We start from the raw sequence: 26,374 nt of genomic DNA, 5'->3' as shown, positions 1-26,374 counted from the left end.
GAGAGAGAGAGAGAGAGAGAGAGAGAGAGAGAGGGAGAGAGAGAGAATGAGAATGAAGGAGACATGGAGAGAATGAATTTCATCCATAGGAGTGGATAAGGTCACCTAAGGAAAGAGTGCACATAGAAAAGCAGAGAGGACCAGGACCGGCTCTTGGGCCCCCAGCCTCTTTGTGGGTCTGGTCGAGAAGTAGGAGATGCTAGTGAGGGTGAGGTGGCAGGACACCAGCGTAAGGAGGGAGGTGTTTCAAGGAGAGCATCATGAACTGTGCTGGTTGCTACTGAGCAAAGTATCAAGCAAGATGAAGACCTAGCCTTAGCAGACGCCCGTCACTGGCAACCGCCACAAGATCTGTTGCACTGGACTGGTCAGAGGAAAGCCGGGTTAGGGGGAGCTGTGGAGCAGTGGAGAGGTAGCTGGAGAAGGAAGTGAAACCAAGAAGGCTACTATTTTTAGATGAGTGATTTTGAGATGTTAATATCTCAAAGAAAAGCCGTTCTCTTTTGATTCTGCACATGATAAAAGTAACCACTCTAGGCTTCTTAAAATAGTCCCATCTTTAATTTCTGCAACATGATGCTTAGCTTGTTTTCTTCCTACCTCCACTGGTTCATCCTTCTCAGTCTCTTGCCCCGTCATCCTCCTCTACCATGGAGGGCTGCCATGTATAGTTGTGCAGGTTGTAAACTGCAGGAACTCTGTGGGGCACAATCTCCACAAACTACCACGTGAGTGGTGTCCCCAGAGTCATATCAGACACACCCTGAACAATTCTCTGAGCTGACCCTTATTACTAGCCTCAGAACAGGTTTTTATTTGAAGCACATGGAAACATTATATGTTGGTGCTGCAGGTCTAAGGTTGGTAACAGAGGTATGGCTAAACAATACGATACTGAAGTTGACCACAACAGCAGTAATGTTATACTTGGAAGGGAGAAATGGATCGTGAGACCCAATAGAAAATGTTGGATTTCTGAAAAATTTCCACCCCAACTAAAATCATTGTCAAAAAGAAAAACCTTAAAAAAAGCCTTAAAAAAAAAAAAACAAAAAAACCTTTTCTCTCTCCCTTTAGCCTCCCTTTTCAAAGCAGCAAACTGAGGGAGAGAGAACAAACTTCTACACTGAAAGTCAGTTGGCAAGTTGGGGACAAAATCCCACACATCTTTACCTGTCTGAAACATAAGGAGCCACAGTTAAAATCTACATGTACTGAGGAGATAAAGAAAAACTCTCTACTTAACTAAATTAACTACAACTTGCCTAAATAAAATAATTGAAAAACAGAATTCTCTTTTTTTATAAGACCCCCAAACTGAATATATCTATCAAAAGAGCAATGCATATGCAATTGATAGGTATATCCTTACAGTGTAATACCATTCAGAAAAAAAAAAGGAAAAAAGAGGAAAAAAAAAAGGAAGAAAGAGAAATGAGCTATTGATACACATTACAACATGGATGAATCCCATAAGAATTATCCCAAGTGAAAGAAGTCAGACAGAAAAGTTTACACTGTATGATTCCATTTATATAAACTTCTAGAAGAGGCAAACTAATCTATAGTGACACAAAACAGATCAGTGGTTGCTTAGGGGGAGGGGAAACGCAGAAGGACAGGATGATGGGGCACAAGGAAACTTTTAGGGGATGGCTGTGTTCATATCTTGATTGTGGTCGTGGTTTTGTGGGTGTAGACCTATGTCAAAACGTATCAAACCACACACTTTAAATATATACAGTTTATTGTATGCCAGTTATACCAAAAAGCTGGAAAAATATCTTAAAAGGATGCTTGATTTCTGAATGTCTGAAATGGATTTATGTAGCCTTTGATCTAATGCCAGAGAGTGAAAGCAATGCAAGAGGAAACATTCTGCAGGACTGCAGTGAAAAATGTCATTGGAATGCCACGACAGTCATAAAGCTAAGTGCCACTCTAAAAATGCAAACAAATTCTGATTGCATCTGCAATTCTCCCTTTAAAGGAAAGTATGTGTTTTGCAGCTGGCTTCTTAGACAGAACCAACACAACAGTATTTGCTCTCTTTTGCTGCTGTGACACTTTGAACCAGTTTGGGTTCAGAAGTTCAGTGCCTCCACATGCATAACAGAAATTCATTCCCATTCATCTTTGACATCCTTGTGTTTTTTGTGGCTGTCAACAGCCCATCTCTGACTCAGGTTCACTCTGCATTTCCTGCTGTCCGTGAATGCCACCTACAACCACTACCTTGGTCTCATAAACATTGAAGGAGCGGGTAGAACAGTGACTAACTTACAAGAACAAGAAGCAGCAACGCCTGGCTGCACCTGTTTATTGTCTTTATCTCGATCTGCTAATACACCTGTTCACCCTGTGGAGGCATCATGAATTCTTGTTGACTGACACTGACAAACTTAATTAACTTACACACGCTACTGAACAGAAAAAAACAAAACAAAAGGAGAACCACATTAGGTACTTTGAGATCATTGGGAGGATGCACTGTGTGATCTACCATCCCCAGGGATTTAAACTGCTCTTGAGCAAACGTACTTCATAAATTGAGACCTGGCAGGCACCCAGGGAGTGGTTAAGGTCCACCATTATTACTGCACTTTGGTACAACACGCTCACCATCGGTGGGGTTCTGGGACTAGTTAGCTGGGTGGAGATGACCACGTCTCAGCAGAATCATTTAGTAGTATCATGACATTTGACATTAATAACATTAATCAGGGATCGCTCTTCCTTGGAGAAATCACAAATTTTAAAAATGGTAGAACGCGTTAACTCAAGAAATTAGTTAAAAGCCAAGATGTACAAATGGCTCTAGTTAAAAGTTTCACTGTTGATTGAGACAGAGAATTGACCATTATGAGAAATAAGCTTGATAGTGATAATAACTACAGAAAAATCAGTTTTTCTTGTTTTGTTTCTTCTGGTAGCGGGGAGCGGGTAACGTCGGGCTGGGAGATGGGGGGAAAAGATGCCATACCTGCTGCAGTACCACTTTTTCTCCACACCATGGATTTAATCATAATTTTGAGCAGTTACTATTGTGTGTAAATGGAAAATTAAGCCAATTCTAAAGCTGCTTGAATTCTGTTGCTGAGTACATAATTATGAAAGGAAATAAAATAGGATCAAACATTTTTATTTCTGACTTTCTTTTCCTAAGTCATGGGATGAGAAGATCTAGGCATCTACTACAGATCAGAATCAAAAGAAGTTAATTAACTTTTAATTTTCTGAAACACTTAGCGGCATTGTTCAGTGCAATTCGTGACAGGGAAATGCTTACCAACTTATAACGAAGACAAATAATACTCTCCAGATCCCGCTTAAGCAGTTTAAAGTCCTTCAGCCATTTGGAAGCCTTAAAAAATAAAGAATATACACTTTTTAAAAATCCAGACATAAAAACTGAAAATTAGATAGTAACTTACTGGATTTCAAGATGATTCTTTCGGTGTTTTAGATAACACTGACTTCTCTTGTCTTCATCAGGGAAGCAGAAAAACTTATGTATCACTCTTGGCTACATCCCTAGGCGGTAGCTTACTGACCATAAGTTTTGGACAGTATAGTAGAGGTTATAGGAGGAATAAACTATGCCTGGACTAGTGAGTTTTACAAAACTGTCCAGTGATTACCTTAGTGTATTTTCTAGATTAATCTTAAAATGGAACAGGCACAAATTATTCATTTTCATAGCAAGTATTGGGGTTTGTCTGCTCATTTTTTTAATAAAAGTGTTTTTGTTTTTTATTTGTTTGTCTCAGGGCTGATGCCTGTTGCACAACAGCCTGTTTATTGTGCTTCCAAACATGGCATAATTGGATTCACACGCTCGGCAGCGGTGAGGATACAACGACCGCAGTGTCTCTTTTTCTCTTTTCTGTGCATATGTGACGCATGAGTTCTATGAAGTAGAGGGGAACAGGGTCAGAATTCAATACATCTGGATTAAAGATAGAAGAATAAGTTCTACTTCAATATTTATTATTAAAAAATAGTTTTCAGATCATGTAAAGGATTAAATATAGAATAGCTAATTTTATTTTACTTTAACATGAAATTGGCCATCTTATTTATTTACTTTATTTATTTATTTATTGGCCTCACCACACGGCATGTGGGATCCTAGTTCCCGACCAGGGATCAAACCTGTGCCTCCTGCACTGGAAGCACGGAGTCCTAACCACTGGACTGCCAGGGAAGTCCCTAGAATAGATAATTTTAAAATGAAGTAGATTCTAAACATAGGTTACTGAAAAATATCCTTAAGCGTAAAAAATGGGAAGATATTCCTTATTTTTTTTGAAATTAACTCCAAATTTAAAAATCATTAACTTAAGACTTCCTTAAATGGAATATACAGTATGCTCCAGGTGTTACTTGTCCCTGAAGATATGGTAAAAATGAGGGAGAGCGTGGAGAATGGAAGGAGGGGTGCGGCCAGAGTTTACCTGATAGGGTTGTCAAGGATGCTGTCTCCATGGAGACCTAGGGTGAAAGTGTACAGAGCTTAGGAAACTATTTTAGAACTTACTGACCACATGCATTGATAGCATGAAGTGCCTTTTTATAATAACTGAAAAAAAAAAAAGGGCAAGCTTGAATGGAGCCTGATGAGCAAGGGGAAAGAAGCATGTGATTGACTGGAGATGTAAGCAGAAGCCAGACGAAAGGCGGCTTACGAGTCAGGGTCATGAGCTTGGGTTTTATTCTAAATACAGCCGTCAATGGGTTTTTTCTGCACAGGAGTGACAAGATTATATTTCCATTTGAAGAAGACCATTCTATCTGCTCTTTAGAGAATGTATGGGAATTCCCTGGCAGTCCGGTGGTTAGGACTCTCACTGTCAAGGGCCTGGGTTCAATCTCTGGTCGGGGAACTAAGATCCTGCAAGCTGCATGGCATGGCCAAAAAAACCAAAATAAGACATGAAAAGAGAGATTCAGAAAGAATGTATGAGAGAGGACAAGTGCAGAAAAGGAAAGAGCAGTTGGGAGACCTCTACAGTGGTTAGTCTAGGTGAAATGGAGAGAGGGGCCAGACGAACAGGAAATCATTGATAACAAGAAACGCTAGGGATAGAGAAAGCAGATGGTGAACGGTAAATGTTCAGTCAAAAAGGAAGATTGGCAGCTCTCACACTCTTAATTGTAATTGCTTGGAAATTTTAATTTAATTTGCAAAGACTTAATCTTTAATTCAACTTTTAATGAACACATAACACTACTACAAAGCAAAGTAAATCAAAGCGAAGACCAGAACTGTTGCATTTACAGTTATAAGACTGGACACCTGTACAGTTGATGCTCATTATTTGTTAGTTATGTTCTATAAATTCACTTGCAAACACTGAATTAGAGGGTACTAAACTGTTGCTCATAGGGGAAATTCAGGGTTAAGTTCCTTTGAACCTCTGGCTACAACATTTTGAATAACCAATCAACACATAGCCTAGTTTTATGTATATTTCTACTTAAAGACACCTTATTTAATATGCATTGTGTTTAATATGTATTGTATTAGCATGGCCAACAGCATTTATACCTCATGCCTGAAGGAAGCTCCTCTAACATGTGTATTTTATCCATAGGCACATTGCAGCCTTCTTGCACTTAGAAATACTAGACAGCACTTCAGCACTATGCCTTGAAGACATTTCAGATAGCAAAATCACCAACACAAGCACAAAGATGAGAAAAACATGGGCAAGTACCGCGAAAAGGACACTTGTTCATGGTGTAAGAGCTGAAACAAGGAAGCAGAGCATCATTTTATTTGACCTTGGTCCACATCGGGCAACTCAAATTTCTTATTACTCTGTGCTTGTCCACAGAAAACCTTGAAAGCACCACAAGTATTGATTAGGGGGGTTATGAATAAATGTTAGCAAGAAAGCAAATGGAATCCACAAATAACTGACTTACATTTTGTTTTATAAATAGTTCAAATAAAAGCCAAAGAAGGTTAGTCTAAAAATAATTAAAATTGTCTTCCAGATAGTGCAAATTACTAAGAGTGTCTTTAGAATCAATCAAAGTCCTAAAATTTTCCACTAACAGTATTTTTTAAGTAAGTATTCTCTTTAAAATACAACCCCAATTTCAAAGAAAACTTGGGGTATCAATTCTAAGCCTCAGCTTCTTACCTTCAGCTGCCTGCAGTGTTCAGTAGATAAGAGCACTTTAGATAATCAAGTATTTTCAGGAGTCGCCCAGTAATACTGATATTTTAAAAAAAGTAATTAGGTGAGGCTTGCAAGAATTAGTTCAGCACTTTAGTTATGTATTCTTTTACTTTCTGCCACCAGTCAGCCTTACCATTGTCATCATTATATAGCTAGAAGGACAGCTGTCTAGTACTTTTCACATCAGCGTCTTTTAACTAGCTTTAATTATCAGTTTATCCTATGTTATACATTTACAAAACTCCTGAAATCTGCAACCTTCTACTTCCAATTGGCAGATGGCTGCTAATCTCATGAACAGTGGTGTGAGACTGAATGCCATTTGCCCAGGCTTTGTTAATACACCCATCCTCAAATCCATTGAAAATGAAGAAAACATGGGACAATATATAGAATACACGGATCATATCAAGGATATGATGAAATACTATGGAATTTTGGAGTAAGTAAAACTATACCTATCTTCCTTTATACAATGGAGCAAAGTGCTATCTAGACATAAGCAATCGAAAGGAAAAAAAATTAGCTTTTAAATTTGAGAAACTCATGCAAGCTTCAAAGTTTTGGTTTGACAAAATCTCTGAAAAAAAGTACTTTTTCTGGGTTTCCGAATAGAATATGTTGACACATCATGAATTTTGCTTTTAGGTATAAAGAATGCATCATTAATACCTTCAACCATAATCAGATACTTTTTTTTAAAGGTGATGTTTAGTTGTCTTTGGAAGCAATGATACCTTATCTGCCTAAATTCCAAGCAATATTCATATATACCCTTTGTGAAATTAAATATGCCCCCCTAACTTCAACCACTTTCCTAAGAAACAACTGATCAACACACGTTTGGGGAACCATGTCTGAGTTAGAGCAGTTGGCGTCTCACAGGACGGAGTCATCTGGATCTAATCCTGACTCCACCACACTCACCATGAACTTATCCATCAACCTCTACTTACCTTGATTTTCTTGCATGTAAAATGGGGATAATACTAAAACAAACTTAGGGGACTTTGGAAAGTCCACAAATAAGTTGATATATGTAAGGTACTTAAAACAGTAGCAGATAAATAATAGACGCTCAATAAATTCTTCAAATTTCTACTCTAATAAACATTTCTATCTGATAAGTCTAAATTCTACTGATAGGTTAAAGATGGAAAAATAATCATTTACTCAATGTAAATAATAAATATAAATTTATGAATCCTTCCTATAAAATAACAGAAGGGTGGGTGTGGAAATCTACCACTAAATTTATAATTTAGTCATCTAATTGAATAAAAAATGAAAGTAGCAATAGCTTCATGATATACATTTCCCTATTACATGTTAAAGGTGATAGATACTTCAAAAATAACTCAAGACGATGTGATAATTATGCCTCATTCTTTAATGTTAAAACCCTGATGTTTCCTTTATTTTTAGCCCATCAATGATTGCCAGTGGATTAATAACACTCATTGAAGATGACACTTTGAATGGGGCTATAATGAAGATCACAACTGCTAAGGGAATTCATTTTCAAGATTATGATACAACCCCATTTCACACGAAAGCTCAGTGAACATCTTATGTGTCAGCTTTAACTGAAAATAAGCACGAATGACTTAGACCACATCTTCATTTGAATACAGCTTTTTCAATGAAATGTTATCGTTTGAAGCTTTCCTTTCATGCACGTGATGTTCATTTTTTCTAAATGATTAGTTAAGTATATAGATTTAAAAAATGAGGAACTATCAAAAATATGATGCGGACCAAAGCTAGGTTTTGACCTTTATAGCCTCAGTAATGATTAAAACAAAGGATATTCCAGGAATATTCTGCCTTGCAGAAAATATATTTAAATTTGTGATTCATAAATGTTAATGTTTTTCAGAACATCATTTTAAAGGAGATACTTGAATTGTTATTTATATCAAACCAGATGTGAAAAACTCATTTTGTTTCTATGTTCGCACTTTAAAAGAAGGAAGCTACCTACAATGGCAAATATTTAGTAACAATAACTTTTACTTATATACCATCTTTCAGCCGAATATTTCAGCTCTTTGAGGATGTGCCACCTTTGGGGGCCTGTAGGTAACGAATAAATTACAGTGTGAATATATCCTAAATGAAAAATCTAATGTATGGAAAAGTGACAGGAATGAACTGGCTGAGATGTTAATCCACAGTTCAGCCTCCCATCTGGGGAAAACATTTCTTTCCTCCCTGCTTACTTTAAGAATTTTGACTACAAAAATCTCAGGAATTAAACTCTTAATAGTTATAGCAAAAAGGATAGTTAGTGCTCCTAAAACAAGCTTGTTAAGAAAAAAATACAAATGTAATTTTTTTCAGATTACTTCTTTGTTTATTTGTACCAATTTCAAAAATGCCTACTTTTCAATAAAACTTTTTTTTTCTAATCTTCAGAAGTTACTTAGTGTTCTATGTATAGCTACTGAGAGAAGGAAACCAATTTTGTCAACACCTCAACTGAAGATGCTTTTGTGTTTTCAAAGCGGTAATAACAAGAGGTAAAAATAGGTGTGATGTTTTGCCATTTTCCCTGTCAGGTATTTTAAGATAGGATCATTCAATGCACCTGCTTTGGGTAACACGATTTGCAAGCAATAATTAATGCTAATAATAGTGAAAGCACAAGATTTCCAAATCAATCATTTCTTCATAGAAATATTGTAGAAGTAACACATTCTGCCTGCTAACTCCAAAGCTCCCAGGTGGGAGCAAAATCCATCCACGTGAGATTAATAAGGATTTCCTAGAGATATTGGCAGGTTGTCAGATCTTGCTCTGTTTTAATTCTGCCACAGAGAACTGTTGCCTTCACTTCTAAGGAGTGCATTGAATATGAGTGACTGTTGTCTAGATGTCCACATAACGTCTTTGAAAAACACCAAGTAGTGAACATCTAAGAGAAGTTGTAAAATTAGGCACAAACTTGTTCATACCTTGTGGCAGTAACTAACCAGTCGATGATATAGGTATGAGGAATATCATTTATCTCAACTCTTTTTTCCACGGTAATGTTCAAAGCTATAGCTTAAACTTTTCATTTGCGGATAAGTCTTTGCACTGCCGGCCTTCAATATACTTTGTGCTTTGAATTATTGTTTTTAAATCAATAAACTATGCAGACATTTAAAACCACATACTGAGTAGAACTGGAAAAAAAATGCCTTATATTTTTAAAAGTTATTTTTACATTAAAATGTATCTTATATAAATAGCTTTAAATAAATCTATAATGTTTTAGGTGTAGAGCCCTATATCAAGGGCACAGGATAAAAATCTCCGGAATTAACTGAGCCCGCATAGTGACTGTTGCCATGGGCTCTCCTGACCTAAACCGGACAGCCCTTGAGTCCATATTAGGTAAAATATTCACGATGTAGCAACCATGTAGCATCCTGACCAATCACCTAATGCCATCCCGCCAGCAGGAATTTTCTTTGTCTTGAGGCTATAGAAGTTGGCTACTAGCCCACAAAGGGGGTCGGGCTCTCCCTGGTCCATCAGGAAGTCGACCCCTGTATTCGCAGCGCCCCTCACTAACTCTGCTCTTTGTTCTCAATAAACTCACTCTCATCTAAAATACTTTGTGTCTGGAAACTCTTCTTCCAACCCACGCACGGACCACAACAATAGGGTACCTCTATTTACTGGTTGAGAAAAAAATAAATATTAAATTTGCAGCGGGGGGAGTCTTAATTTCCTTAATTGAAATTTTCAGTGAAAACCCTAATGTAAATAATTTTTTTCAAACCTATTTTTCTTAATAAATGAAGCAGGGCTCCCAGTGCAGCAAAACTAAAAATATGTTGGCACTGAAAAAAGATTAAGAGACTGGATAATGCCATTGAAATATTCAACACAACTGTATAAAATTATAAACATAATTTAAAATATTTGCAGTACCATTTAAAATACAAGTGATTATGTGATGATTTCAGTCTAATTTTGCCCTATCTGTTTATAAATTTGGGATACTGAAGAGGTCTGAAAGTATACATTTCTAATTTAAGTCATTTCACAAATTAAGTATCATTTGTAAATAGCTTTTTACTTACATTAGAATTTCAGAACTTAGTTTACCGGTGCTCAGGAAAAATGAGCGGATCCAGGATCACAAATGTCATCGTCCCTCCATGCCTTCCCTCTTGGTAGCTTCTCTATTAGGCAGCTCTCTCCATCTGATGGCTCCCAGGATCCATCCCTGATTCTCACCAGCTTCCAGTCTGGCCAAACAAGAAAGTGTTTTTGGTGAGAGAGTTCATTGGCCTATCTTAGCTTATGTGCCAACTATTGAGACATTCCTTGTGGTCACAGAGATGGCTTCTCTGCTTGACCAAAACTAGATGACATGCTTCCCCCAGAGCTGGTCAAGTTGGAGAGTCGGGGGGACAGGAGAGGTGGGCAGGAAGTTGACCTGAACCCTATGGACTAAGAAAAGGAGAGGGATAGTTTCCAAGAGGAAAGCAGGTGAACACACGCTGAGATAACCAAAACAATAGGTGGCCACTATGCAGGAAGACAAAGAAAGAGTGAGCAGAGGATGAGTTATGCCTTAATCCTTTGGATACATTTTCAAAGATGATCACGGTTCCTGTAATATGCTGAGACCCATGTTTTCAAACTGTGTCACACTGGGTAGGATATGCTAGAAGAAAATGAATAGGAAATATAGCAGGAATCTCATGCATATATGATTGCACTCATTCTCAATATAAAATATATTTCCTATTATGAATCAAAGTGGAAAAGGGTTGAAAAGATACTTGCTTTAATAAAGGCTGTAATCTTTGCCTCTAGATTTCCTTCTCTTTTGAATTTATGACTGCATTACCATTTTAATTCTAGGGCTCCATTCAAATTTATTAGCACGATTTCTAATACCTCTTACTAAAATTTCCTCCTTAGCATATAGTTATGTAACAGAGAAGAGCAAAGCTGACTCCTTATTAAGCCTTTCCGTTTAGCTCTAACATTTGTGTTCTATTGCCTGTGCTTAGTCATGCTGGCTCTGCACCTTTTAGTAAAGAATATACAGGATAGCCCATTCTCAAGGCTCCGACCTTTGAAGGTGTAACACTTTTCCATTCATTTAGAGATAAAAAGTTGCAGAACAGAGAATAACATTTGTCTTGTTGGAGGCTTATAGGAACATCGTGACCTGACCTCCGCGGACAGCTGCAAGAACAAAGGATTCCAGCACCAAGAAGTCTGCAACAACCAACCACACCCCCTCCCCTTTTAGTACAAAAGATGCCTGAAATCTAAGTGGGGTAAGATGGTTCTTTGGGACACTAGTCCAGCATCATCACGGTCTGCTGGCTTTCCAAATAAAGTCGCTATTCCTTGCCCCAACAAGTCGTCTCTCGATTTATTGGCCTGTCCTGCGGTGAGCAGTACAAGCTTGGACTTGGTAACAGTTACACAAAATATTAATAGGGATTTCTAGGTTTAACTTTGAAACATTAAAATATCTCCCCCTACCCCCAGTTTTCAAGTAACCCTTCCATACATATATTCACTCATTCAACAAATAATCACTGAAAAGTTATTTTGTTGGTAAGTTTATATATGCAAGTTGTGTTACATATTGTGTTCTATGTAGCCATTAGTGCACACATATATTGATTAGGGTCCTCTCTGGAGAACAGCATTCAAGTCTGAAGGACTCTAATATGAGGAACCAGTTACAACGGTACTGGAAGAACTGAGGAGACAAACATGGGATGATGAAGTAATCCGGCAGCAGCAGGAAGGCACCACCACCTCCAGAACTGGTGGGATGCAGGGTATCAGTACCACCAGGAACCACCAGGGAGGCTGCCATGCAAAGTTGTGACTACAGAGCAGGGGCTGTCCCGTGGGTGTTAGGGATGCCACCTGCCCTGCCAGGGATGCCACCTTAAATGAAAGTAAGAGGAAATCTCCCATCTGCCTGCCCTTCAGTATTCCTGTCAGTGTCTCCCAGCTGAGAAGGGGGTCAGGAAAATGTAGTTTGCAGGGTCAGCCCCTTGTGATACAGAGCCAAGCAGTGGAGTGGAAAGGAATGGATTTGAGAATAAACAGGCAAATGACAGGCATGACATACATTGGATATGTTCCCTGCTACAGTAATAGATTTGAGCTTTAGCGCCAACTTGCTTTTAAAAGTCATGAGTAAAGATATCACTCTAACTCCATAATAATATAATGGTGCAATATTCTGGGGTCTAATTCCACAATAGCTAGTGACCTTACAGTCATCTTGCATGTATGTAACAGCCTATGCATTTAGGCATAATGATGCATGAATTTATTATTAATTTCTATCACTAATCCTTAAGATCATTTGTCTTCTTTGTCTTATATTCAAGAAATACTGTCTCTCCATCACTGTATAGATGCTGTGAAGGATACAATGATATTAAAACACGTTGACTGTCTTATTAAATCCTATCACATTTTTGGGTTCAACCTCCTGAGTTTAAGTTGTAAGAGGATAAACTGGTAAATTCCTAGATTTAGGTTGCCCTAAAGCAATTGCATGCTAATCAGACACCATTATCTAAAATCTAAATGTATAAGCTTAAGTAAATTTTTATTTCTTTGCCCTTAAATTTATATATGTGTGATATGTAGAGAGAAACATATAGATATAGATATATATTTGTTCCTGGACCCACAAAGTAATTTATAGAGCTTTGTGTACTTTGTAATCATTGAGTATGAGTAGCAGAGGATTCAGATAAACCTTGAAATTCATGACTTAACACAACAGAGTTGTTTTTCTTTGCTCACAGAGTCCAATGCTGGTATACAGTGAGCATATTTCCACGAGGTGGTTTAGGCTGCTTTGCCTTGTAGCTCCACCGTCTAGACCTTTGCAGTCATTCAATTCCAGCCAGTGGACTGGAGAAGAAAAAATGGAGAACGTATACCTGCTTCTTAAACATTTCAGCCCGAAAATAACATTCATTATTTTACTCATAGCCCACTGGTGAGAGCTAGTCTAAAAGTCCTATCTAGATGCTGAGAAATGCAGACACATACATGCCTCCCAGAAACAACTCTACAAAACAGAAAGGGAGCATGAATTTTCAAGGGACAAACACATCTTTTGTCTTTGCCACATCTACTGTCTCTATAAATCCCGTGTTCCTCACACTGAATACATTCGCTCCCACTCCAGGGAAACATCCTAAAATCCCATGCAGTTACTATACCCAACTCAAATCCAGATCTCCAATAGCGGCACTGCCCTCTCCTTTAGGACACTGTGGCTTCTCATGATCAAGGGATGATTTATCTGGCCTGAGCACACACTCTACAGTCATGAGCAGAGAGAAAATCTACAATCAAATCTCTCATTTAGAAAAGGGAAGAATGGGATCACTGGTCAATAGCCATGGTACAACCCTACAAGTAGGCATTGTGAGGTCTCTGCCCTGAAGTGGGGACTTTCTTGACTTTCCTACAGTCTTCAATTTGGAATTAATGATTTCACCATTGTGCCGGAAAGGGGAGGGAGAGGGGGACTCTGGCTTTGCCCTAAGCGGGAGGGGAACTCTGGCTTTTTTGCTGTATTATCCTCTGTGGTTTGTTTGTTTTTTGGGGTTTGGGGGGTTTTTTTTGGTACCAGATCTTCTGGGAAGTGATGTAGTTTTCACACACGCTATCCTGTCAATGCAAGTTTCAAAACCCAAGGTTTACTTTAAGTCTTAAACAGTTAAAGGCTTTTTCAGTCTGGCGTGTGATTTCTTTAGCTGAGCAATTCAAAAAAACGAGTAGGCTTCTGCTCTGTTTGCTTCCAGTTGATTTCATTTGCCTGAAAAACACCCAGATATCTTGAATAGTCATAATTACTAGTCATAATCCTTCAGGCTGATATATTTCTTTGAACCTCCTCCCCCCATTCCTTCTCTTCTTTCAACATAAGGGTAGTTACATTGAGGTAAGCCAGCTTGGAGGGAACTCTACACTAGTAGTTTGTGGCAGAACTCTGCTTTAATGGATCTTTAATGCAGAAAACATTTCTGAATCTTACCTTTTCATATTTGAAGACTAAAACCATTTGAGTTTTAAATCCAAAAGCCTCCAAATTTCTGGATTCTCTCTTCTCCTTTTCTTTCCATTTTTACTGCCAACTAACCTATATCAGCCTGAGCTTAACTGCTAGTTCTATTCCTTGCTAAATGTAACCAGAAGACACCAAAAGATACCACTAGCATTCTGTCTTCCAACCTCTTCATCTAGAAATCAGCCTGAGTAGGCAGGGGAGACAATATACTTGTCAAATGTTTCATCTTTGCTTAACAAGTTCCTCCAGTTTTGTAGCCTCACTGAGTACTGACCTGCTAAGCCAATGACACTGCTGAGAAGTATAACAAAATGGCTATCCAAAATGCGTTGAATATCTTGTGTTTGCCCTCCCAGGCTGCTGATATATAAAGACTAACTACTCCTTTGCCTGTCAGCACCTGATTTGGTTCAGTCAACAGGAGGCTCTCAAAAGAGGTTGGAGGACCAGAGGAAAGTGAGGTCAGGGTATTTTTCCTTGGCTTCATTCCTGAGTTGTTGGTATCAGCATCTGTCTGGGAGTCCTTCCCCTATAGCTACTCACAATACAGCCTGGTAACCATTCTCTTCTCCAGGTCCTTGGGTGGTAATAATCTCCTGCAGTTACTACCCCAGGGTCCTACACTCCCCCTTGCTATTTCCCTGAACACCACAGGTAACTTTATAAATAAATGTTTTACTCAGCTCTCTTCAAATTGCCCAGTTTGAGAGTGCCATTTCTCTCCTGCCAGAACTATAACTAATAAACTCAAACTTATCAAATGACTATTAGCTAGAGCTGTTACTCTTTCACTCAGTAGCACCCTGTCGATGGAGTTTAAATTAGGTGAAACTGGGGTAAAACACCTCATACTATTGGTAGTAAAAGGAGAATTCACAAATAACAACTTCAGGAATAAAAACAGGTTCTGTAGAAAATGAAAAGATAGTACAACAAATTGCAATAGTAAATACATTAAATGGGAAAATACCTAGAAATATACAACTTACTAAAATGGACACAAGTAGAGAAAGAAAATTGGATTAGTCAAATGACTACTAAAGAGATTGCAAACTAGCCAATTTATTTGATCTATAATTGGATACTTCCCATAAAGAAAGTCTTTACCCAGATAGCTTCACTGGTTAATTCTCTCAAATATTTAAGGAGGAAGCAATTCCAATGTTACGCTGACTCTCCCAGAATACAGAAGAAGCCAATTCCCAATTTATAACCTTGATTTCAAATACGGACCTTAAAAATAAAAGTTATTTTACCAGCAAAAATGGGTTTATTCGGGAATAGCAGAGGAATAGCAATTCAGGAAAAGCAAGCTATGGCAAAAGCCATAGGCAAGTCCAACACACAACAAAGAGGAATGTTATTTTCTAGAGAGAAAAGGAGCAAAATGGAAGGGGTTATTTTGAAAAAAGTCCATCGGAGAAAAGTGAGAGTTCAGGGTGATGACGGTTTCTCACTGGCTGAGTTGCTGGGGTAGTCAATTTCTTGTAGGAGACACCATGTACATCTTTTCCTGTTGGGACCTGTGATGGATGATTCTTTCCTGTTGATGATTCTTCTGTTGGGGTCTGCAATTGACAATGCTTCCTGTAATTGACATCAGGTGGTACTGCCTGAGAGCTCCCCCTTCTGGCTTCCTGACTCCATCTTAGTGAGGTTTTCCTTTATTAATTCTCACCAAAACCTTCCAAAGACATTTTTTTTTTTTTTTGTGGTACGCGGGCTTCTCTCCCGTTGCGGAGCACAGGCTCCGGACGCGCAGGCTCAGCGGCCATGGCTTATGGGCCCAGCCGCTCCGCAGCATGTGGGATCTTCCGGGACTGGGGCACGAACCCGTGTCCCCTGCATCGGCAGGCGGACTCTCAACCACTGCACCACCAGGGAAGCCCCAAAGGCATTATTTTAAAAAGTGTAGCTCAATAACACTTGTGCCACAATAAACACAAAAATTCTAAATAAGTTAGCAAAAAACTCTTCCACATCAAAAAATAACAGAAATCAACAAATTGGTTAATATAGTAATTAAATTTGGTCTAATATTCAAATTGAATCAGTGAAATTATCATATTAACAAAATAACTTTAAAAATCATTTTAATATATGCAGAAAAAATACAAGTATCCACAAAGTACAGCATATTAATATTGAAAAGTTTTTCAAAATCTTTTCTTCTGCAATTGGGAACAAATCAAGGATGTCCAGTCTCTCTCCTTTTATTTTAAATTGTACTGAATGGTCAATCCAGTGCAATCAGGCAATGAAGGGAAATGGCATTGTAAAACATTGGAAAGGAAAAGATAAAACTATCATTGTTTGCAATGGATGTGACTATCCATGAGCAAAAGTCTAAGAAATTTAAATTATTAGAATTAACGATGACTTAAGCGTTGTAGACTACCAAAAAGTGGCCACAATTCTTTGCAGCTTCTCCCAATGAGAGGTGGAGTCTATTTCTCCAACCCTGAATGTGGGTTGGCCTTGTGACCTCCTTTGTCACAACAGTGCAGGAGAATCGATATCGTGTGATTTCGGGAGAGGCCTTCACATGTTTCTGCTCTTGTGCATGGAATCCCGCCACCTCATGAACAAGCCTGAAGCTAACCTGCTGGTGGATGAGACATCACATAGGGAGGAACCAAAACCCTCCTATTAGCCAGTTCCCAGCCATCCCCCCAGCCGGCAGCAGATACATGAGTGAGCCCCACTGAAAGATTAGCCAAGCCTGACTCAAAGCAGCTGAGCCCAGCCCAAATCACCAACCTCCAGAATTGCAAGATAAATAAATTGTTGTTTTAATCCATGAATGTATGGGTTCTTTGTTATGCAACAAATGCTAACTAATGCAGGAAGTCTCTGAAAACAAAGAGAGTATAGAAAAATATGAGAAATTCCTAAAACCAGAAAAAAAAATATATATAGTATGTTCAACAGCATAAAAATTACCAAGTAGCCTCTGGCTTTGATGGGCTTCAAGAAAGAAAGAAAGAAGGAGAAGAAGGAGAAGAAGAAGAAAAGAGGAGAGGGGGAAATGGAAGGAAGAAAGAAAGAAAACTAAAAAAAGCTTGACTGAATGCAAAAAAAAAAAAAAAATCGTCTCACTAATGGCATAGGAAAGCTATCCAGGCAATCAGAATTTAAGGGACCAAGATGCTGGAGAGAAGATAAACCCACTGAAATGAGCATGATGTTTCTGCTATTTTCTGTTGAGACACCACCAATTTGTAAAAGCACAGAGATGCTTTTACTGAGCAGAGCATGGTTGCTAAACTGCAGAGAAGTAGAATAGAACAGACTTAAAAGAGTTACATGGCGCGGAGAAATGGAGCTTAGGACTATCAAACAGCCAGGACTTAAGAGGAAAAGATTGTGGAAAGAAAGGATATACAGAAAAGAAAGCCCAACGATCTGAGCCAGTTTCCCCCCCAAGCCATTTGCAGCTTGGTTTGAGAGACAGGCAAACTTGGTGAAAAGCTAAGCATAGCTCTCATCAGTATCACTACGTGAGGGAGAAAACAGTAAACGCCAGTTCCCATTAGGGTGGTGAGGTAATAAAAAATAGCCCAGGCTTTCATCTGAGGCCCCCAAAAGGTTATACTTTATAAGTAAGGGCAAACCAGAAATAGAGACCAGGCCTTATGAAGACTAAAACCCAGACTCAAATCAGCTTAATATCGTATTAGATTTAACTGATATAATATTATTCTCCTGGTCTGCCATACGCTATTAAAAACCTTCTCTGGAGAAAAATTATCAGCCAAAGCTTCCATAACTTTTCATACACAATTTCTAGCATTCCAATACAAATTAATATACATAAAAACAGATAGTGATAAAATAATAATGTATTTTAAAAGATAGTCCCTAAGGGCTGTCATCAGAAACGGACTTTAAAATAATTATGATTAGTATATTTAAAAATTAGATGACAAGATTGGGAATTTTGCTAAAGAACTAGAAATAATAAGAGTCCTAGAACTGAAAATACAATAACGGAAATTTAGAAAACAATAGATGAAATTAAAGATTAGACATATCTGAAGAGAGGATTTGTGAGTCTGATCTGTGAATAAGAAAATAGGTCAGCAGAAAATGTCTAGACTGAAACAAAAAGAGGAAGGGGGATGAGAAATACGGAAAACAGTATAAAGGAAATATAGACCTTCAAACAGTCTAACATGGGTGCAGTTAAGAGTCCTAGAAAAGGAAACAGAAATTGAGGTAGGAGCAACATTTGAAGCCAATGTTCAAGAATTTTCCAAAAGTAATTCAAGCTTCTGATTCAAGAATCAATACAAATGACAAGAAGAAAAGCATGCCTTGCCAAATAGATAGTAAAACCCACTGAAAACCAATGACCGAATGAAATCGTAAAACCAGCCAGAGGGAAGCAAAGGAGCAAAAATAAAATTGGCAACTGACTTCTTACCAGTAACTGCCTAAGTCAGAAGACAATGAAATAATGTTTCAAAGTTTCAAAACAAACAAAAAACCTAGAGTTCTACATGCAGAAAAAAAAAATCTTTCAAAATTGAAGGTGCAATAAAGATATTTCCAGAAAAAACAAACAAACAAACAAACAACTGGGAGAACTTATCACAACAGATCCACATTCAAAGAAATACAATCAAGGAGTTTTTCAGGCAGCAGAAAGGATCCCCAGATGGAGAAAGAGAAATGCAGGGAGATATGAAGGATATTGGAAAAGGAAAGGGAAGTGAGGAAACAGAAATAAGTATTTATTTTATTAAGCAATGAAACTACTGACTTTCAGGATTTAACATATATGAAAGCACAGAAGTTAAGAGTAAATAGAGTTAAGGTGCTCTAAGGTATCTGTATTTTCTAAAATTTGGTTAAAAACCACTAATTAATATTAGATATCAATAAATCGAGCATGCCTATGGTAATATATAAGATAAATCATGTATAACCAGTAAGCTAATTGAGAAGAGATCTTACTAATAATGATTAGCTGATGAGTCCAAAGGAAAGAAGAAAAAACAGTACATATAATGGTGGACCCAACAGAACACAAATAGGTCTTTGAGCGAGCAAATCGTAATTTGTCATCCCACACTTCTCTTTACAACCCCCTTGGCTTCCCCCTGCAGTTAGAACAAAAATTCTCATTTGAGTTATTGTAAGGAAGACAGAATAGACATAGTTTTCTCCAAGGAACAGAACTGTGAATAAGTGGAGGTCCAAGTGACGTGGTATAAGGTACCATCAGAATTAGGATACTCCAAATGAAATACATTTGCCCTGGAAGCAGACAACTCACTGCTCATTGAGATGATGGAGGCTGATACCAGTTAGCCACCTATTAGGGATATTGTGCACAGCATTTCTACCTAAGTGGGAAATTGGACCAAAAGAGCTTTAAATCTCTTTTAACTTTTGTTTCTATTCTATGCACTATATAATGGTCTGTGCAGTTTATACAAAGTAAATACCATCCATGATAATGTTGATACTTTTCCTTAGTCACAAAAGGTCATTATGGTACTCCTGCACTATTTTGCTTCCTTTCTAACTTTTTTAATGTCTGGTTTCCCCTATCTATTTAATAGATGAAGTATTTGGTAGGAGGCTTTCCAGAACTGTGTACCTACTTTGCTGCTTCCCCATCGTATAGTCAGGTGCCTACTTCCAGCCTACGGCAGGGACCTTTTCAAATGAATCACGGCGGCTGCCTAATTTTGGATAAATCCAAAGACTACTTTATTCAGATGGCGTGGCAAAAGGCTCACAAAATGTTAGTTGATTAATGGCCTGCTCCATTCTTCCTGCCCATGGGGATGGGAGGGGGGGAGGTTTTCTTGACAAGGAGGATGTTTTGAGCACTGTTTTCTTAAGTAAACTTTATCACCCTTATCTAATGGCTGCTCAAGTATTATGGTGAAAATGATCTTTTTGGTCACTTCCTATGTCTTACCAGTGAGGGGATGTTGAAAGTTTACAGGAACAACACAAGCAGACACCTAGGGTTTTATGGGGATGAACGTGCTGCCTTATATGAAACTGAGTCAGAAAGTTGCATCTTTCTGGTCTTTGATCTTTTGTTTTCCTCATCCCTCTGACCCACTTCTACTGCCCCAAATCAAGTTCTCATAACATCTTACATGTGCTAAAGTAATTTTACTTTTCTCATTAACTGCTCTTAAGTCCCCAGTGTCTGTCTTAGTCTATTAACCCGAAATACTGATGTGGTGTAACCTAACACATGCTCTAACTGGGTCACTCCCCGGCTCAGAACCTCTGCCTTCTGTTTCCAGAGGCATGAAGTCCAGACCTCCAGCCGAACATTCCAGACCTTTCCCAATCTGACCACCACTCACCAGTCCTGCCTTATCTGAGCTCATCCTTATCAAATTATAGGCTTCCCCAAATCCAGCCCCACCCCACCCCAGCTTTTGCTTATTCTCTTCCCTTTTTATCCTCATCTATAAATCTTCTCTATATTGAAAGGAGAAGGAGAATGTGCCAGGGGATGTTTTGGATAGAATTCCTGCAAGTGGAAGAAAATTAAAATTGGGGGTGGGGGAGGCGATGATGGAAGTTTTAGGGTAAAGATGCTAGGAAAAAAATTTGGATAAATTTCAGAGAAACATGGTTTTCATATTTAGCCTAGTATAAAAGCATAAGGAATAGATTTCTGAATTATCTGCATACAGATGTTTGTAATCATTGTTGATTCAGATGCAACTGAACAATGAATAAGCTTTTCTTATTATAATCACAGCACCTAAGACAGAAAAGCAGGCCTTTCCATGGTGCCCAATACCTCGCTGGTTAAGTGCTTATCACATAGTTAAGTGCTTTTTTACATGTTGGTTCACCTGAACTGTTTAGTGGTGAGGGGTGATCAGTCATAACCCGAAACGGCCCATCCACCATAGGGCTTTATCCCTGCCAATTCTTTCTTTGTGTTCTAAAATGTCTAAAACAAGTCAGGCACCAGGGTTGCTGGGTTGCTCGGTCTCTCAGCATCATTTCACACACAGGATGACAGAGTCCTGCTTAGTCCCTGCTTCCCATTATCTTTTTCATCTAATTACCAGTTGTGGTGAGTGACTAATGAGGATTGCTGAACTCCGAGCAATCCTATTTTTCTTGTCATTGCTGTAGAATATTCAAAACTTAAAAAAAAAACAACAACAAAAAAAAAACTAAGCAGAATAACACTATTTGGAGAGCTCTACACACACAGACACACAAACGCACAACTTGATTGGGTAGAAAACCAGAAACAAGAGAAATGGCAGATTTCCAATACAACTTTCTCATTTTTAAAATAATTCTTATTGGAGTCTAGTTGATTTACAATGTTGTATTAGTTTCTGCTGTACAGCAAAGTGAATTAGTTATACGTATACATATATCCACTCTTTTTAAGATTCTTTTCCCATATAGGTTATCCCAGAGCATCGAGTAGAGTTCCCTGTGCTCTACAGAAGGTCCTTATTAGTTATCTATTTTATATATAGTCGTGTGTATGTGTCAGTCCCAGTTCTCCCATTTTATCCTTGCCTCCCCCTTTCCCCGCTTGGGAACCGTAAGTTTGTTTTCTATACCTGTGACTCTATTTCTAAGACTGTCTCCTTTAATAGGCTCCTCACTTTTAGATGTTTCTAAGGCAAATGCTAGTATCTTGTTTCATTCACCTCTTCATGGCTCCTTAAGCATTTTATAGAAAAGAGAAGAGGCTGAGTCAGCCCAAGTAATTCTCAGTCATAAGCTTCCCTGAGTCCATCCCTGCTTGTGTTCTCCCCCTTTACACCGAAACAAAATGTAAATAAAGGGGAAAACTAGCCCTTCTTTAAACTCCCCCTTGTTTAACTTACATATAGTCAATCAACCCTGTTGTGTTTCAGCTTATTTGTGACAAATCTTACTTTAATGACGTTTTGACCTGCATGTAAAAAACTAAAGCAATAAAGTACTTTTCTATTCTTCCCTGTCCCTCTATCTCAAGAAAGAGACAATCTTGCTTTACTTTAATTTAGTGCTCTGTTACAGTCTAAACCAGTCCTTTCTACCCATAGAAGAGAAATTTGTAAGGAAAGTTAAATAATTTTCTTAGGGCTCTGAAGTAGGGTATTTCCTGAGTGAATTTTTAAATTTAAACTACATTTAATGTTGTAAATTCCAAGAATAGTAATAGATCTACCTTCAGTTCACATACGTTTACTGAATAACCTCCTTGTTTCAAGCACAGCCCTAGAAACCAAGCAGCCAAGGATGAATAAGTTATGTGTCTGCTTTCAAGGAGCTCACAATCATGTTTGCGAAGCAAACATGTAGAGGAAAAAATTACAATTCCATGCTATAAAGATTGTAACAGATTTCTGTACAAGGTGGATGGGAAAATTGTAATGGAAACTCTGCTTGGGCGGGTCAGGGAAGGAGAGACTTCATAAGAAGGAGACACTTGAGCCCAGCCTTGACAGATTTTTAAGAATTTGGAGGAAGATGTTCCAAGGAGAGGGAAAGTGCATAATTGGTTCAACAAACTAAAATCAGTTCCTTACGATTTCAGCATAAAACTTAGGGTTGAAAGCTGGTGTAAAGCATCCTGTGAGTCATTCTAAGAGGTCTGCACTTTATTTTGGCAGTTGGGGACCTTTCCTGGACGTTGAGAAGAAGTAATATGGACTGATTTGTGTTTGAGAAGATGAGCTTGGGGCGGTTTCAGGATGGAATAGATAAAAGCTGACCTGAAAATCTGGGCAGCTTAGTGGGAAAACATCACAAAATTCCATAGGAGAGATGATAGAGGCTTCAGTACCTGCAGTAACCATGGAGATGAAGAGGTAAGCACAGACAGGGGCACAGTTAGGAATCAGAATCAGCAGTGCCACATGAGAAATGAGCAGTGACAAGGAAGACAACTCAAAGTTTCAAAAAACCACAGAGTTTATAAGAGCATCATCAGCATCACTGAAATGCAGCAGTAGCGTCAGCAACCTTGAACCAGAATCGTTCTTTTCAGCACACTGTGAAATGGATTACTTCCTCCACAGCCACATGAGGCAGGGCTCAACTATCAAATCTACTTATTTTTAATGAATAGGGAAATGGACAGATCTGGGAAGAAAGGATGGCAGGTCAAGAGTGAAACAGTGTCTCATCATTCCCATCCTGGAGAGGTTTTCTGACTCTCATAGTTACTATTATCAGAGATGAGAGTGTCTCCAGTGTGTGTTTCACAAATTACATTTCTGCAGAAGAGATTATAGGGAAAGACATGAGTTTGGGCTCTTGGTTTCAAGAGAAAACAATTATAAGGACATCAAGGTATCTTCCAGAGCTCGAGGGCAGGAATGCAGCTGATGGCAGGCAGGAACACCTGGGACCAAGATCTCCAAAATATCGGCACTGCCCATTTCTTCTCATCTATTTGAATCTTCTCTCTGTTTCTCTCTCTGAAGACTTGCTTTTATCAATGTCAGATTTCATTTTCTCTGAGGGCATTAATTTTTTTTCAAAGAAAGGACAAATTACAGCTACTGGGATTCTCTTCAATTGATATTCAATTTACTAAAGTAAAAAATTCTAAACTTAGTTTCCCTTAAGCCCTTAATCATATATATATATGTATATACATCATATACTTTTATTTATAAATTTAGTAAAATTTAACAATAACTTTCAAATTGGTCTTTGACTGCTCTTTGAGTCACTCAAGTTACAGAACTCAGTAAACACACAGGCTTCTCACAAATTAGTTAATTTAATTGCCTTCAACATTTTAGATGCATCCGTAAGATTAATACATTTGTTGCCTGATCTGACCTGACAAGTGAAGTTTCCCCCAAGTACTTTCTCAAGTATTTACACTACTGTAGTAAACCTAATATATTAAATTCATAAATATGATAAATCTGAAGTCCCCTCAAGCATCTCAGTAGTCTTTACAATCTTAGAAAAAAAGTCTCTCGTTTTGCAACATACATCCCAAGTTCAAATCAATTCTTTAATTATGATTTTAAATTAGAATTTAAAAACCTCAACTGTCAGATTCTCTAACAAGCTAAATGTGGTAGCAACCTTTAAGCTGGCCCCCCATGACCCTCCCCTCCTGGTATTCACATTCTTGTGCAATACCCTACCCTTGGAGGGCTGGAATTTAGTGACTTCTAGTGGATAGAATGCAAGAGAAGAGATGCTATGTTACTTCCAAAATGAGGTTATGAAAAAACTGCCTTCTGTCTTTGGTGACCTCCTACCTCTCTTGATTGCTCACTCTGAGGTAGCCAGCTGCTGTGTTGTGAGCTTCCCTATGGAAGACCCATGTGGCAGGGAACAGAGGGAAGCCTTCAGGCAACAGCCAGTGAGGAGCTGGGACAATCAGATCAACAAACCATGAGGAACTGAATCTCGTGAGCAACCAGGTGAATGAACTTCGAAGCAGAACCACCCTCTCCCTGCCCTCAGTTGAGCCTTCAAATGAGACTGCAGCCCCAGCTGACACCTCGATTGCAGCCTTGAAGAGACTTTGAGGCAGAGGTATTCAGCAGAGCTGCACCTTGATTCCTGATCTACAGAAACTGTGAGATAATAAATATTTGTGCCTTTAAGCCACAAAGTTTTGGAGTCATTTGTTATAAATATGTACTAGTCAGGGTTCTCCAGAAAAGCAGAACCAATAGCTTGTGTGCGCGCGTGTGTGTGTGTGCAGTGTGTACACAGAGAGAAAGAGAGACAGAGAGAACTGGCTAGTCCAAAGGGCAGACTGACCAGATGGTAGTTCCAAAAAGAGTTCACACTGCAGCCTTGAGTCCAAAAGCAGTCTGGCAGGGAGCACGTTGAGGGTGGGGCAGTTGGCAGAATTCCACCCTCTTTGGAGGACCTCAGTCTTTTCTCCTAAGGCCTTCAACTGAGGCCCATCCACTCTATGGAGGGTCCTCTGCTTTGCTCAAAGTCTACTGATTTAAATGTTAATCATATCTAAGAAATGCCTTCACAGCAACATCTAGACTGGTGTTTGACCAGACAGCTGGGCACCCGAGCCAAGTCTCAAGCTGACATATGAAATCAACCATCATAGCATCAATAAATAATTTACACATATTAAAACTATAAATAATTTATTACCAAATATGAGCATATTTTTCCTACATTAATACCAAAGTATGTACTTAACCATGTCTATATTTAACTTTAAACCTCTTCAAGGAGATTGTTTTGTGATTCAGAGAAGAACTGGTATTGTCATCTCAGTGTGTCAACGTTGCTACTGACCTGTGTGATTTGGGGTCAGGATGAAAGGTCTGGGACAGCAGACGTACAGACTGATACCGTTCCTGCCTCTGAAAGCAGGCTTCAGACATTCCTTTAGCATATATTTCCATCTGATTTGGATAAATGGAATTTTACCACCTGAGGCTTTAGCTACATTTTTTTCACCATTTAATTGGATTTTGTATTGTTTTGTTTGTTTCCTTTTAGATTTAGGTATATCTGTTGGAGCTTGCATATCCTTCATGCTTTTGTTTGACTCAAATACCACAGTAGTAACTGCATCCTGGCTTGTCCTGTCCACAGAGTAGAAAATATGGCCACTAATAGCTCCCATGCTTCTACCTTTATACCTACATGTCTGGCATCCTGAAAGATATTAACTTCATTTCTATTTCTAAAACTGTTGTAAGGATTCCAGTTGATCTGGTCCAGGTATGTCCTGTCCAATGAAAAAAGACACACAGCCAGGGCCAGATAGGCAAGGGCCAACCATATTACATTCTAAGCTTGGCACGTGATTTAAGTTGCATATGAACAGCATGTTTTACTCTGTAGTCTGCATTAAGAATTCTGAAAAGTAACTTGCTGGGATAAGGTCTAAAAGCAAACAAGGAATGATCCTACAGGTAAGAATTCTAGGCACTAGAGGAAGCTAAAGAGGTACTTTTAGATGTAGAGACTCTGGTAGCCATAAAGTTGGGGACTGGAGCATGGCTGCTCTAGGCCTACCTGTCAATACCAAGCAGAAAAATACTTATTTGCTGCTTTCTGCTACCTGGATTGTCTTAAATATTTGAACATGATGATCTGAAAGTTGAAGACAGGTTTTCTTCTGCCTTTTCCCTTCACTGTAGTAAAGTAAGAG

At 38.5% G+C, this 26,374-nt stretch overlaps 1 protein-coding gene across 2 annotated transcripts in view; it reads left to right on the top strand.

Moving 5' to 3' along the window:
- The window catches only part of HPGD (15-hydroxyprostaglandin dehydrogenase), a 29,324-nt gene extending 19,980 nt beyond the window's left edge, over window positions 1-9,344 (top strand). Inside the window, exons 5-7 of one of the 2 annotated variants that reach the window (XM_029202992.1) lie at window positions 3,771-3,847; window positions 6,470-6,633; window positions 7,617-9,344. In XM_029202992.1, coding sequence (XP_029058825.1) covers window positions 3,771-3,847; window positions 6,470-6,633; window positions 7,617-7,755 — 380 coding nt within the window. In that variant the 3' untranslated portion in view covers window positions 7,756-9,344. The remainder of the gene's footprint in view (window positions 1-3,770; window positions 3,848-6,469; window positions 6,634-7,616) is intronic. The other variant, XM_029202993.1, reaches the window with a different exon arrangement.
- The last annotated feature ends 17,030 nt before the right edge of the window (window positions 9,345-26,374 follow it).

Source organism: Monodon monoceros, unplaced genomic scaffold, assembly GCF_005190385.1.
Source record: "Monodon monoceros isolate NGI ecotype Baffin Bay Population unplaced genomic scaffold, NGI_Narwhal_1 Super_Scaffold_5, whole genome shotgun sequence".
In the NCBI taxonomy this organism is placed as follows: Eukaryota; Metazoa; Chordata; class Mammalia; order Artiodactyla; family Monodontidae; genus Monodon; species Monodon monoceros.
The sequence above is the reverse complement of the archived record's forward strand: the minus strand, read 5'-3'. Positions and strand labels throughout refer to the sequence as shown.